At 68.2% G+C, this 14,468-nt stretch overlaps 3 protein-coding genes across 3 annotated transcripts; 1 reads left to right on the forward strand and 2 right to left on the reverse strand.

Annotated features, from left to right (window-relative positions):
* Positions 1–432: 432 nt before the first annotated feature.
* On the forward strand, positions 433–2,956 carry LOC147599188 (gonadotropin-releasing hormone II receptor-like). The gene is made up of 4 exons (XM_086757400.1): positions 433–711; positions 1,141–1,676; positions 2,100–2,304; positions 2,423–2,956. The coding sequence occupies exons 1-4, from the start codon at positions 669–671 to the stop codon at positions 2,875–2,877; spliced, it is 1,239 nt and encodes a 412-aa protein (XP_086613526.1). The 5' UTR covers positions 433–668; the 3' UTR covers positions 2,878–2,956.
* A 1,216-nt stretch (positions 2,957–4,172) lies between these two features.
* Positions 4,173–6,774, reverse strand: TMED3 (transmembrane p24 trafficking protein 3). Its single transcript, XM_086757401.1, has 3 exons — positions 6,571–6,774; positions 5,670–5,918; positions 4,173–5,363 (listed from the first exon to the last, which is right to left on the reverse strand). Exons 1-3 carry the CDS (start codon positions 6,715–6,717, stop codon positions 5,127–5,129), a joined length of 633 nt encoding a protein of 210 aa, XP_086613527.1. The 5' UTR covers positions 6,718–6,774; the 3' UTR covers positions 4,173–5,126.
* A 1,395-nt stretch (positions 6,775–8,169) lies between these two features.
* Positions 8,170–11,726, reverse strand: ANKRD34C (ankyrin repeat domain 34C). Its single transcript, XM_086757399.1, has 3 exons — positions 11,670–11,726; positions 10,741–11,066; positions 8,170–10,151 (listed from the first exon to the last, which is right to left on the reverse strand). Exon 3 carries the CDS (start codon positions 10,101–10,103, stop codon positions 8,514–8,516), a length of 1,590 nt encoding a protein of 529 aa, XP_086613525.1. The 5' UTR covers positions 10,104–10,151; positions 10,741–11,066; positions 11,670–11,726; the 3' UTR covers positions 8,170–8,513.
* Positions 11,727–14,468: the final 2,742 nt, after the last annotated feature.

Consider the following 14,468-nt stretch of genomic DNA (forward strand, 5'->3'; position numbering starts at 1 on the left):
AGGGGGTCTGCAGGGCTAATGAGCCCCACTTATCTGTGAAATGACTTGCTAATAATGTTAATTCCCTCTGCCGGGGGGGCAGGGGAGGAGTGAAGCCTTTGAGATGCAAAGCAGCCCCTCTGCCCTCCCCCAGGCTGCGGCTCCCCCCGGCCAGGACTGCGGCCGTGGGGCAGCCGCACAAGGCGCCGAGCAGGGATCGTGCCAGCCCCGCGCCGTTGGGCTGGGATTTGGGATGGGTCTGGGCAGCAGGAGCGGGCGGAGGGAGGTAGAGGCACACGGCAGAGCTGCGTGTGCGTGCGTCTGTGCATGCGATGACAGGAGCGTGCATTTATTTGTGTGTGTCTGTGCACGCACATGTGGCACTGTAGACGCTTGCGTGTCTGTGTGTGTGTGCACGTGTGGCACCGCGTGTGCCTGCGCGCCCTCGTGCGCGTGGGTGGTGCGGGTGAAGGACCGAGCCGTTCCGAGCGGGCTGGCTGCGTCAGGGAGCAACCCGAGCTACCAAGGTCACCGCGCCGGCCGCGGTGGAGCGTGGCCCAGCAGCAGGCACGGGGGTGGCAGCGGTGCCAGCCTCGCTCCCCTCCTTTCCCTGGCCCCCACCGGCACGGGCCGCGTGCAGGACTCCCCCCGGCACGGAGACCCGGCAGCGCGTGAGCAGCGGCCCCGGCATGGCCAGGCTGAGCGGTGCTGGGCAGGACGCCCTGGCCGAAGGTGAGGTGGATGTGGGGAGCAGGCGCCTGGACCCCCGGGGGCTCCAGCCTTGGGCTGCGAGGGTCCCTGTCCGTGTGCGACCACGAGGGACAGGCTGGGGCGAGGGACAGACGGCCTGGGGTAGGCAGCGGGTTGGGGTCAGCCGAGACCGTCTCCCCCTGCCCTGCCTGGTGCCAAGGACCCTCAGCGCTCTGTTGGGGTGGGGGGGTGCTGAGGGCTGCTGGGGGCTCTGGAAGAGCAGCAGGGAAGTAGAGAGCTGCTGCGGAGGGGAAGGCAGTGAGCTGGGGCGGGGGTCCTAGCACGGCACCATGGCCCCGAACAGGGAGTGGGGATGGGGCCTCCTACTCTGAGTGTGGCCTGTCCCCCCCAAGCCCCCACCCCAGGGCCTCTCCGGGCAAGCTGCTGCTGCCCTTCTGCCTGTCGGTGCAGGACGGGGCCGGCTGGACCCAGACCCCGTGGCGGGGAATGCCAGCACCCGGAGCCTGGAGCAGGACTGCACCTGGAGGCCCCGGGCCGAGGGGGGTGAGGAGCCCCTGCAGCTGCCCACCTTCTCCCCCGCTGCCCAGGCCCGCGTGGCCGTCACCTTCATCCTTTTCGCCCTCTCCGCTGGCTGCAACCTGGCGGTGCTGCGGGTGGCGGGCGGCCGGCGGGGTGGCCGGCGCTCCCACATCCGCCTGCTGCTGCTGCACCTGGCCGCTGCCGACCTGCTGGTGACGGTGGCGGTGATGCCGCTGGACGCTGTCTGGAACATCACGCTGCAGTGGCGGGCAGGTGACCTGGCCTGCCGCTTCCTCATGTACCTGCGGCTGCTGGCCATGTACGCCTCTGCCTTCGTCACCGTTGTCATCAGCCTGGACCGGCAGGCCGCCATCCTGCGCCCGCTGGCCATCGCTCGTGCCCAGAGGAGGAACCGCATCATGCTCTACATCGCCTGGCTCCTCAGTGCGGGGCTCTCAGTGCCACAGGTACCCATCCCCGGGACTCCTCCCCACGGCAGGTGCCCACCTGGCCCCGTGCTGGCAGCCGGGGTGCCTGGCTGCGCTGGCTGGGGTGCTTCAGGGCTGGCACTGGGATGGAGAGGGGAGGGAGGAGAGGCAGTCAAGCCAGGCAGTGAAGGAGGGGCTGCGGCAGCGTCCCCTCTCCACCCAGCTCTGCCCCCCACCCCGTTGTGTGCCCCGATCCCTGGGAGCAGGCAGTGGAGCTGGCGTGGGGGCGATTGCCCAGAACCCCTCAGGCACGGCTCCCGCTCCCACAGGCGGGGTCTGGCCCCACAGCACTGGTGCTCTGCAGTGGCTGGCCCAGACCCCTGGTGCCCTGCCTTTGGGGGTCCCCGGTCACCCCGTGGCCCCAGGGAGGGGGCTGCCGTCCCACCTCTGCTCTGTCCCCAGCTGTTCCTCTTCCGCGCGGTCACCCTCCGCGCCCCACACAACTTCACCCAGTGCACCACGCGGGGCAGCTTCCTGCAGCCCTGGCACGAGACCCTCTACAACATGCTGGGCTTCACCTGCCTCTTCCTGCTGCCGCTGCTCATCATGGTCTGCTGCTACGCGCGCATCCTCCTGGAGATCTCCCGGCGCATGGGCTCCAGCCTCTGTGAGTGCCACGGCCCCGCGCCTGGGGGGGCTGCGCGGGGACCCCCTGCACCTCCCCTGGGGTGTGGGGTCCCATCCAGGCAGCCAAGCGTCCCTCGCTCACGGGCCATGCCCCCCAGTCTCGTCCCGGGACGAGTCGCTGCAATGCTCCGGGAACAACATCCCGCGGGCACGGCTGCGCATGCTGAAGATGAGCCTGGTCATCGTCTCCTCCTTCATCCTCTGCTGGACCCCCTACTACCTGCTGGGGCTGTGGTACTGGTTCTGCCCGCGGGCCATGGAGAAAAGGGTCTCGCCGGCACTCAGCCACATCCTCTTCATTTTCGGCCTCTTCAACGCATGCCTGGACCCCATCACCTACGGGCTCTTCACCATTCCCCTGCGGCAGGGCTGGGGCTGCCCCTGCGGGCACGGCCCCCGGCCCCAGCCGCCCTCCCCAGCCACCGGCTCCTTCCGCTGCTCGGCCTCCTCCCTGCCGTCCAAGCGGGGCGTCCCGGGGGCGCGGGAGCAGCAGGCGCTGGGAGGGCCGGGGCTGCCCACTGTGGCCGGCTCCTGCCAGAGCAGCTCCCTGTGAGGTGGGCACGGGGACGCCCCCGGGTGCATGGCGGGCACCAAGGCTGCGGGCGGGAGGGGACCGGCGAGGGCAGGATGAGCCTGGCAGGGATGGGGGTGCTACCGCGCTCTCCCCACATCCCAGCATGCCTCTGCGGGCAGTGGGGCTGGCACAGTGCCCTCCGGTCCCCTCTCTGTGCCTGCCAAGCAATAAAGTGTCCCGTGGCCACCGCCTGCGCTGCCTGTGCCTCTGGCTGTGAGCGGGGCTGGGGTCCCCAGAGCCAGGAATTGAGGATGGGTTGGGCAGGGGCCGTGACGCACTGCCCTGCTGCAGGTCCCCAGGGAGGGGCAGAGCCGAGGGCACCCTCCGGGTGGGCCAGGGCTGAGTGCTGCCCTCTCCGCTATGGCTGCTGGGGCTGTTCATCCCCTGTGAGGTGCAGGGCGGGTCCCCACTGCCAGCACCCAGCCGGTAGCAGCCCCAGGGCACTGTGCTGCTGCCACAGCCTTGCACCCGCCGGCGGCTGGGCTTGCTGCAGGAGTGCTGGGCTCCTGCCGAAGGCCGTTGCGAGGCACGGGAGCCCGGCTGCTCCCGGCTGTGTGGCAACCGTCCCAAGGCCAGCGCTGCTGCAGGAGCTGGCGCAGGCGCTGAGGCCCAGGAGGCGTGGAGGGGTCTGCAGCCCTGCACCTCGAGCAGAGGCTGTGGGTGCCTGTGCCCCTCGCTCCCCGCCCATGGCACCAGGAGCAACACCAGGCTGAGGGACGGGCATCCCCCCAGCCTCAGGGGTTATCGGCAGTGCTGGGGTTTGCCGGAGCCAGGACCGAAGCAAGAGGCCAACTCCAGACAGTGTCGCTGTGGCGGGTCACTGGGCTCCCATGCCCACTTCGGTCCCCACTGCCGCGCAGGACCCAGGCCTATGGATTTGGCCATCGCTCCAGGGACGCTCCAGCTGATAGCTCAGCCTTGTGTGTGAGCTGGCCGCATCAGCGGGTTTGGCGGGGAGAGCTGCTCCTGCTGCCGTGGCCTCCCCAGCCCTGGGTCTGTCCCGTGCCGGGATGCTCAGCCGGTGCGCGGCAGGGCTGCGGGGGGGAGGGCTGCGGTCACCGGCACCACCCAAATGCTTCCTCTTGGACAGGGGTCTGCTGAGGGCTGGGGGAGACTGGCACCACTGCGGTGGGTGCTGAGCACGTCCCCGGAGCGCTGGCGCAGGGCAAGTGCCTGATGGGGCAGGAGCAGGCAGGGCCAGGCAGCGTGGCAGTGGCCGCGGCCGTACTCGGCCATCCACCCCGCGAGCGGTGCCCAGCAACGGCAGCGCGAGGCACGGTCACGGGGGTTTATTACAAAGCGGCAAAGTAAAACACCGGCAGTGCTGCTCCGGCTCAGGAGGAGCGATCCCACGCCCGCTCAGGGGCTGGCGGCGGCGGCCGGGGTGCTGGTCTCCTGGGGGCTCTCGTGGGGGTCTCTGTTTTGTGGGGCTCCAGGGAAGGCGGCTGCAGTCCCAGGGGCATGGGGTGGGGGGGGGGTTGCGCTGCTGCTTGGATGGGGATGGGACCTCCTTGGCACGGGTCTGTCAGGGCATGGTGGGAAGTGTGGGGGGCATGGACTCGTCTAAGTATGAAAAGAGCACCGTGTACGGGGCTCGCTGCTTGCTCCCGCGGCAGAGGAGGGCCGGGAAACGCCTCGCTGTGAGGACAGGGGCTTGCAGAGCAATGGAAACCACCAAGCGAAGAGCCCCTGCTGAAACCTCGCCCCCGTTTTTGAGCCAGCGGCCCACGGGGCTGCTCTCCTCCAGGCTGATGGCACACGGCTAGGGGCAGGGGTGCTCGGGGGGTGGGCACAGGGTGTGCCAGTGCGGCCCCAGCCCCTCGCATGGCTGTGTGCGCGTCGGCAGCTGGGGCCTTGCTGGATGCCAGGCTGCACCCTGCAGTCACCTTGGCTCTGACGCCGCACCAGACGCCAGGTGAGGGACCAGGACGTCGACGCCGGTCCAGCGCACCCACCACGGTGGAGCTGGCGAGCAGGGACAGATCGGCTGGGCGAGGGGCTGGGGCCGCAGGCTGGTGAGGGCAAAGTGGGAGGTGATACTGGGGGGATCTCCGGGGGGAATGCCTGTACTCGGGTGACCATTTCCCACCTGGCCCAGCAGTGTCACGCCATTCCCTGCTCCCCCCAGCCCCCTCACCACGGCAGCGCCTTGCAGCAAGCAGAGGGAAAGTGTGAGCCAGAGACCGCTGCCCGCCCTCCCTGTAGCTTGGGCGCAGGACGGCTGGGCTCTAGGTGAGGACTCCACCGCTGCTGGGCCTCTTCTCGGTGAAGAAGCTTTTGAGCAGCATCACTTGCCCAATGCTGACCACAAAGAGGATGAGGGTTTCCCCGAGTGACCAGTACGAGACCCGGCCGTTGAGGTCTTCGGCTCGGCTCCGGTCCTGCGCTTCCCGCAGGCGGTAGTGCGTCTGGGAGTCGATCACCATGTTCAGTGCCTCGTGGATGGTGACGCAGGCGGACTCCATCTAGGGAGACAAGCACGGTCTGTCGCTCCCAACACGGCACAGCCCGGGCTGGGGGCTCATGGCCGAGGGAGCTGACGAGTGCCAGGGGAGGTTCAGACCCGGAGCAGCCCCCCCGTCCCTCTCTGCCTGCGCCGCTTGGAGGAGGACGCGGCCTGCACGTGGTGGGGCGGTTGGCTGGCGGTTGGCACTTCTGCATTTGGCAGAGGGGAAGGGGGATAAGCCCCCAACCGTGTCCTGCGGAGCCGTTTGGCCGCAAGCGGGAGCTGGGGTGGGACCTTCCTCCCACGGCAGCGCGCAGTGACCCACCTGCGTCAGGGCGGTGACACGGCTGCTCATGCCGGGCAGGATGGGCGGCTCGTCGCCCACCTGGAAGTCAAAGTAGACGGTTTTGTGGGAGAAGGTGGAGAACTCATTGCTGAAGCAGAAGGTGTAGACGCCCTCGACTTCGGTGCGGTGCGGGAAGCTGTCGTACTGCTTCTTGGTTTCCTTGTAGATCGTCCTGCCGTTGGGGTCCTCCACGTAGCAGTCCACGTCGTAGTGTCCCCCGGCGATCACCTGTGCCAGGCCGAGCCGCGTGGCGAGAGGCTCCCGCCCACGGGGAGCAGCTCTGCCCAGCCCCACACCTGCGCCCAGCCGCACCCTCAGCCAGCGAGCACCGCGCCGACCGCTGCCCACCATGGGATGGGGGCCCCGGCTGGGGGAAGCTGTGCCCCACGGTGCCCCGAGCTCAGGTGGGGTGCCCGGGCAGGGGGACAGCCCTGATGGCAGGGTTGGGGGCTGCTGTGGGCACATCCCAGTGCTGGCTCCGAGGTGGGCGCTGCCAGGCTGGGAATGGCTGCCGGTGAGGTGCAGGGGGCCTGGGGGGTGCATGGGAGAGGCGCAGCTGCAGCCCAGCCTGGGGCTCTGAGGGGCATGGCAGAGGCAGGGGGGCACAGGTAGGGGCAGGGCCACGGACAGGGGCATAGGTAGGTGAGTGCAGGTAGGGGGCACGGGCAGGGGGTACAGGTATGGGCACGGGGGGGGCACGGGCAGGGATATAGGTAGGGGGGCACGGGCAGGGGCGGGGGGCATAGGTAAGGGCAGGGGGGCACGGGCTGGGGGCGGGGTCCGAGGGGAGGGGGTGATGGGCACAAGCAGGGCCGGGGGCGCACGAGCGTGCGCGGGGTTGCGGGGCGGTGCGGGGGGTTGCGGGGCGGTGCAGAGGTACCTGGTAGTCCAGCGTGAACTTGAGGCCGCGCTCCAGCCGCTGGTGGAAGCAGCGCTTGTCGCTGTCGGGCAGCTCGAAGGTCAGCTCGGTGCCGCTGGCCCGCAGCGCGCACAGCGCCAGCGCCAGCCCCAGCACCCCGCTCCGCATCCCGCACCGCGCCGCGCGCCGCGCCGCGCCGCCTGACGTGGCGTCCGCCGCCACCCGCACCGGTCGCGCTTCCGCTGGGGACGGCCCGGGGCGCGGCCGGGCTGCGGCGCCTCCCCTGCCCCCGCCCCTCCGGCCCCCCCCCGAACCCCCGGCCCGGGCCCCCCGGCTCCCCCGCGCGGTGGTCGGCGTTGACGCAACGATGACAAAATCCGTGCCGCGACATGACGTCACCCTCCAACCCTCTCCCCCCCCCCCCACGCGCACACCCACTCAGGTACATCCAAGGAAGCGCTCCCGTGGAGAAGCGCTGGTCGCGGCGCCGGCCCCACGCGGGGAGCTGCTGGCCGGCCACGCGTGCCCGGCGGGCACCGCTGGCTGCGGGCGTCAGACCTCGGTTACAAACGCAGAATAGCGGGATGTCCGGAGCGGAAGGGAAAGGCGAACTGCGGGATCCGAGATCCCGCACTGAAGCAGAAGACAAACGTCATCGCTCTGGGGAAAATTCAGCCCTGAAGGCGTTTGCCATACAGAGTACAAACTCTAAGGCTGTACAAACTGTAAGGCTGTACAAACATAAGCCCCCCAGACAGCAGATTTAGACCGAAAATGCCCCTTCAGAGCGCGTTCCTGCGCAGCTGACACTGAACGGCGGCGCTGCTTTGTGCGGGAACCGTGCAGAGTTTGGCAACAGCCCGGAGAAAGACGGCGAAGGCCCCCGTGAGGCACCGGCTCCTCGCCAGCCATTCTGGAAGGACGGATGGACGCACGGGACCGTGCACTGGGCTGGCTGAGGTGAGGGCAGAATGCAGCAGCGGTGCTGCCTGTGCGTTGGGTGTCACCAAATAAACCCCTGGGAGCTGCTCTCGCTTGGGCTCATTGCAGTGGCACCACGTTCGGGGTGCGCTGCAGACCCCAAATGCCCGCCAAGGCAGCGGCACAGGGCCGTGGGCCGGGGCTCCTCTGCGCAGCCGGCTCCGTGCGCTGGGTTTGGACGGGTCTAAGGGCAGCTACGGCACGCATCCAGCCTACGGTCCCACTGCGGCCAGTGCAAGGTCTGCCACGTGCTGCTGGTGCAGGCCAGCCCCGCAGTGGGATGGTGCACAGCCCCGTCTGCAGGGCTGGGCGCCCGGGTCGCAGTGCCCGGGGAGGGAATCGCAGTTGCACCCCCTCGTGCAGCCATGCAGGTGTGATTGCTGGCTGGGACGCTGCTTCGGGCCAAAGGGGGGCCGGAGGGGGGCCGCTGGAGGGTTGGTGCTTGGATCTCTGCAGCAGAGAGCTGTCTCCCTCTCCAGCACAGCGAGGGCACCGATACGCTCACTCGCTGCAGAGGGGCATTCCTGCTCGCCGAACCTGGGGCAGCACCGAGCTCCTGTCCCTCACAAACACACCAGCCCCACGGCTTGCTGGCGTGGGGTTTCCCTGTCCGAACGCGCAGGATGGAAGAAAAGCAGATTGCAAATAATGAGGAATTAGTGAACCACAGGCAGGAGCCGTCACGCGATGCCTGACAATCTCTGCCGGTCCAGGATGGATCTCTCGGGTCACGGCTCCTGGCTCCGGCAGTGAACGCAGAGCACGAGAGAGACATCGGCTGTGGGGGCTGGGTGCCCGGGCTCTCCTTCCAGCTCCGGCGAGTGGGAGCAGGAACCCCCCAATTCAGCCCCTGGCTGCAGCTCTGACCCCTGTGGTTGCCCGCGCTTCCCCGAGGCCGAGTGACCCCTCTGTGAGAGGACTGTCATGTTTCTGCAGGGACAGCGCTGGTTTGGTCACCTTCCTGGGAAGCAATGGTGACGCAGCTACTGGGCCACTATTTCCTCGAAATCGGAGAGCTGCCGCATCTGCTCCGCGTGCATGGAGTGTCTCCGGAGAAGCTTCCTTTTGGCTCTCAGGTCACCCCGTCTGGGCGAGCCGGGGGCGATGGGGACCAGGGGCGTCAAGCCAGCAGCCAGAGGGGAGGAGGTTTTGCTGCCGGCGCCAATGTCGGGGATCAGGGGGTTGGGGTTCAGGTTCAGGGGGGGCAGGTATCCCGGCCTTGTGTGGGAGAGGTGGTCCAGCAGCAGGGTCCCTGACCCTCGCCTCTCCAGCAAGCCGGGCGGTCGGCGCTGGACGGTCCCGGGCGATGTGCCAGCGATGCCGTCCAGGGACTCGCGCGAGCCATCCAGCAAGGCCAGGTGGGACCCGCTGAGATTCCTCCTATCCGACAGAGCCTTCCCCACCTCGGCCGGGCTGGGGACGCCGGAGAATTGGGGGTCGTTGTCGTGGTGCTCGGCACTCGGCCTCCGCCAGTGCAGCGCGTCCATTGCCGCGGCCGAGCCGGCAGAGCCGACGCTCTCCGGCTCTTCGGGGACCGTGCTCCTGCGGGGCAGGCGCTGGTGGGCTGCCTGGCTCTTCTCGTAGCCTGCCTTCCTCGCCAGTGGCCCCAGGGCCGGCGGCGACCGCAGAGCCTGCTCCTCTACTGGGGGGAAGAGAGAGGGGTCTCTGCTCTTGCTGCTGCCACTCCGGGCCAGTGGAGCCTTCTTGGCAAGCGAGAGGTCACTGATGCCCATGATCACCTCGTCGTCCACGCAGACCCGCATGTCGTCGCGGTGTGCGGCGGCCGCCAGCACTGAGGGCGCAACTAGACCCCAGGGCTCCGACCGCAGCCGCTTCAGCTGGGGCAGGCGGGCTCTCCTGCCCACAGCGGCTCTCCGGCCCGGGGACGGGGGCTCGTCGGCAGCCCTGGCAGAGGGGCCGTCCCCGGGGTGTGACGGGTGCGGGACGAAGATGCTGCTCTCTTTCTCAGTGGGGCAAGGCATGGAGATGGGAGTTTTTGGGTGGTCGCTGGAGGGTGGCGTGCACACCTCAGAGGGGGCCCTCTCCTTGAACTCCAGCGAGGGGGGGATGTTAAGGTACTGCTTGGCGGTCTTGGTGCCAGAGGCCGACTTGTCCATGGTGATAATGATCACCTCCTTCCCTTTGGCCTTGCAGGCGTCGAGGAGGTGCTGCAGCACATCCTTGTCGTCGGCATTGATGGCGTGGACCAGGGCAGAGGCTCCCGAGTGGTCCTCCAGGCTGGGGTCTGCCCCGTTCTCCAGCAGCAGGGACACCACGTCCCCCCCAGCGCCGCGGATGCAGGCGTGCATCAGGGCTGTTTTCCCGGACTTGTCCTGGATGTTTGGGTCGGCTCTGTTGTCCAGCAGGTACTTCACCATCCTGGCCTTGTGGATGCTCTGCTGGTCGACGTGCTTGGTGATGCAGGCCACCATCAGGGCAGTCTCCCCCTTCTCGTTGCTCTCGTTGATGTATGCCCCCCCTTCCAGCAGCAGCCGGGTCAGCCGGAGCCGGCCGAGCCACACAGCCTTCAGGAGGGAGTTCCCCCCCAGCTCCAGCTCCGTCACCTCGTCCATGGCACCGGCCGCTGCTCACTGCCGGGCAGAGACAGCGTCGGCTGGCAGCTGGGGAAGGAACCGTGAGGGAGAGGTCAGGTTTGCTCCAGCCCTGCCTCTTGGCACTGCTTTGCACCCCGCTGCCTCCCTGGCCGCAGCCACCTCGCCCTGCGGTACCAGGAGCCCCCCGAGGCCCCCACCCGTGTGCAGCGCCACGGGCTGTCCCGCTGCCCGGGTGCCCTCGGGTGAGCCGCCGCAGGAGGAAGGGCCAGCTCTCCCCTCCCCGGGGACGGACGGAGCTGATCTGTGCCGGCAGGAGATGCCTCAGCCCTGCCTTCCTCAGCCGTACCATGCGTTTATGTTATGGCCCTGGCCGCTCTCGCTAATCCCGTCTGTAGGATGCACTGAATTTTTCTGCACCAGCCCTGGAGCCCCTGTCCTTCCTCTGCTCCAGATGTGCCAGAGGGCTCGGCTGCCAAGGCCCTGACAGCACCAATTGCCCTCAATTGGCCCGACCAGCCTCACCTGAGACCCCCACCCACCTCTGCCCCCGGGCTGGGGGCTCTATTTAAACACTGGCCCAGAACCCAGCCCTGGTTGGTGCTATGAAGGTGCTTGTTTCCTGCTTGGCCTCCCTGGCAGCTATGCTGATGTTCACCTGGGTGCAGCTCGTTGCCCCGTGTGCCAGAGAAACCGGAACAGTCCCGATGCCGAGATGCTTTCCACTGCGTCTTCTGGGACCCTTGGGCTGCGATGCAGAGCCTGCTGGAGATGACACGAGCATCTCCCGTGGCTCCTTGGGCTGGGGCCGTGGTCTCCGTTTCCTCGCTGCCAAAGGGAGCATTGGGCGGCTGTGCTCACGCCAGAACCCCACGCTGCGCAGCGCTGGGGTGAGTGGCTTCCATGCACTGCAGCCTCCGCGGCAGTGCTGGCCTGGGGATCCACGGGCACCGTCGCCGCTGGCGAGCGCGTCCCCGGCACGGGCTGCCCACGGGAAATAAGGCCGGGTAAGGCTCCCGCGCGTCGCTCTGAGCCCCGGCTGACAACGCCCGTCCCCGCAGCTGCTGGGCTCGGTGCTCCGGGCAGAGGCAGCATCCCCACGGGTGGGAGCGGCGGAAGCCCAGCATCGCGGGGGCGCAGGAACGGACCCTTGGCCGGCGTGGGGCTGGCCCAGCCGCCTGCCTGCCCCGCGTCCCCGCGCCCAGCCCTTCCCGCAGCGTCCCGCTCCCCCCGGGAGCCGCCCCCGCGCCCGGCACCAGCGGCTCTGCCCCTCCGCCCGCCCCGTCCTGCAGCGCCGGGACCGCGCTCCCCCCACGGGCATCGCCCCCAGCCCCTCAGCGGCTCGGGCGGTGCCCCCCATCCGGGGCCGTGCCCCTCAGCCGCCCCGTCCCGCGGGGAGCCCGTGGGCTGGTTTCGCAGCCGCTCCCCCGACGCCTCCCACCCCCCCGCTCCTCGCCGAGCGGCCGAGGGGCGCCCCTTCCCGCCGGCGATCCGGCTGCAGAGACACGAGGGGGAGAACGGGGACGACCCCCCCCCCGAGCCGAGGTGGTGCCGGGGGTCCCCGCTGTCCCCTGCCCGGCCCGTTACCTGCCGCCGGTGCCCGCTCACCCCTCCGGCTGCCCCGCTGCCCCCGCCCGCATCGTCCCTGCCGTGGCGGCTGCGTCACCGGCCCGGCCCGCACCGGGGCTGCGCGGGGGGGGGCGGCGCCTCCGCCCCCGAGGTGCGGGGAGCGGCGGGGGGGGGGGGGGGGGGTCCGTGTCCATGAGCGCGGGGTGTGCGCGTGTGTCCGTGTGCGGGAGTGGGAGGTGTGCGAGCGGCCGTGCCCGCCCCTGTGTGGGGGTCCAGATGCCCACGTGTGCGTGGGGTGTGGGTCCGGGGGGGGGGGTGTGCTGGTGTCCGTGGGAGTGGGCTTGTGCATGAAAGCGGTGGGTGTGCGGGGGGGGGGGGGGGGAGGGGTGTGTCCATGCAGGTGTGCGTCCCCGTGTGTGCGGGTGACAGGTGCAGAGCTGTGCATGTGCCTCCGTGTCCACGGGTGGGTGTGCGGGGTGCCTGTCTGTGGGGCTGCATCCTCACGTGTGTGTCCTACCACATCTGCACGTATGCCTGTGCACCAGAGCGTGTCCATGTGCGGGGGGGGCCCGGGGGTGCCCGTGTCCCTGTGGGCCCGCACTCCCCAGCGTGGGGTGCGGAGCTGTGCCACACGTGCTCCCCGGTGTCTGTGTGTGCCAGGCACTGGAGGTGGCCGTGCACCGGTGCGTGTGCCCTGTGGGTGCCGTGTGCCCCGTGGGTGTCTTAGTGCCCAGGTGTCACCACAGGGACCGGAGCCACGCGTGCCGCTCTGCGGAGCACAAAGCTCCTCGACGGTAGTGGGAAAGCACCGGAGCAGCGCCCTCCTGTCCCTGAGCCGAGCGCTCTGCTCCCCGAACCTTTCGTCCGGGCAGAAACCCGCTTTTCGGCAGGCTCGGCCCGTTTCACTCCCTGGCTGCTGAGCAGATCGGCTCTCTGGGAGCAGTCCCAGCAGAAACAGGTAACTGAGTGGAGGGTGGGGACATGGTCACAAACACAATAAACTTGCTGTTACACATGGCTCTGCAATTTAGCCAACTACCCCTGCCCGTAGCGGTATTTACCATAGCGCTCTTGGATCAGAGTAACATTAGGGGAAATTTCTCTTGTGATTACTAAAATATAACCTAAAATTGTGACCTTCTTTGGCAAGAGATGGCAGTGATAACAATCAGAGCTAGCAGAGAAATGAAGCGGCTCTTACCGTGTCAGCGAGCGCTCATGAAAACCTCATGGCGGCACCTCTGCTAGCTCCAGCACGGTAGAGACCTCTCCGGCTCGCCGAGCTGCCCTGTCAGCCCCGAAAACGTATGTTTGTCCCTTGGTTTTCAGGTGTGTGCCTGCACGCTGGGCCGCGTTCCGGAGGGCAGGAGATCTGCCAGCAGCTTCACTGAAAGGTTTGGCAGGGCTGTCTCAAAATGGGGGGGGCTGCCTGTTCCCAGCCTGTTCCCGCACGGAGCGGGCAGTGGCTGGAAGCGGAGGGCTGCTGGGATGCTGTTGGTCATGTGCAGCCTTCTCCAGGCTCCGAGCACCCTCCTGGCAGCTCTCCTCTCAATGAGGGGAGCGTTGGCCAGGAGTGATGAGGAGCTGACCCCCACCTGCATGGGACCCCTCCTCTTCACCAGCCTTGCAGCTCCCGTTAGCTGCCGTCCCTGTGCCGGGGTGCTGCTGGTGGCTCACCCGCTCTGCAGAAATTGGTTCTGCATTTGCCTTCTGATTCCTCTGTCGCCGGATAATTCATCACGGGGGGTTAACGGAGGAGGCCCCCTCCCTTGCCGTTTGCACTCAATAACAGGTTGCGTTTTTTCCGAGCTGTTAGTTGCTCACTACGATTTGTTGAGTAGGGTCCGTGCTGCTCCCTGATGACTCCCGGGGCAGGGGGGTGCAGGCGGTTACCTGCTCCTGCTCCCTGCCCGGCGCTGGCTCGCCAGGCTCTGAGTGCCAGTCCAGCTGCTGCCAGGGAGACGTACCCAGAACAGGGGGCTTGGGTTAAATGGGCCATGGGTTACACAGGAGATGTGGGCTGGACATCCCTGCTCCTGCCTTGCTTTACTGGGAGCGGTGAACATAGAGGGGACTTGGCCGAACCCAAGGGACACATGGAGGCACCTGGGAGGCGTCAGCTGCGTTGCTCGGCTGTAACCGTGCTGTCCTGGCCTGAGCACCTCCACGGCCTCTGCTCTGGGACCAGCACCAGCATGGCTCCTCAGTCCCTGCTAGCGCTGACGCAAATCCCGGTGTGGTCCAAGACCTCCACAGAATGACCAGGTGGGAGAGCGAGGGAGGCAGAGGCAGGGTGGGCCCAGGGGCAGCAGCCCTCTCTTCGTTGCAGTTTGACCCAGTGTGGGGTGTCTGTGGGTGCTGGTTTCTGCCTGCTGCTGGAGAGCCCTGGGCCAAGGCCTCTCTGGGAACCACTGGTGGTGGATACCTCAGAGATCTAGGACCCTGAGGAGCAGAACAGCTGCTGCAGGAGGGGCACTGGGATCTGTGGAGCCAGCATGTCCACCTACCTTCATCCTCCTCACCAGCATCCGTGCCGTCCCTGAGGATGCCATGGCAACAAGCCAGCAGAGACGGCTGCTGGAGGAGAGGCTGCAGCTCCGGCATCAGGGCTCTGAGCCCCTGGCTTGACCTGCAGCACTGCAGCAGTGCCCTGGGCAGGCTCAGGGGATGGGGGCCAGACCCAGCCAGGTCAGGGCTGGACTGGGATGAAGCTGGTTCTGTGGGTGCCTGGGGTGCCATCCCATGCGTGGCTGTGCTCTGCCCAAACAGGCTGTGGGGGGACGGGCACGGACACCAGGGTGCTGCCGGCATGCGTGG

The sequence above is a fragment of the Chlamydotis macqueenii genome, chromosome 12 (genome assembly GCF_036417535.1).
Source record: "Chlamydotis macqueenii isolate bChlMac1 chromosome 12, bChlMac1.mat, whole genome shotgun sequence".
Taxonomy (NCBI): domain Eukaryota; kingdom Metazoa; phylum Chordata; class Aves; order Otidiformes; family Otididae; genus Chlamydotis; species Chlamydotis macqueenii.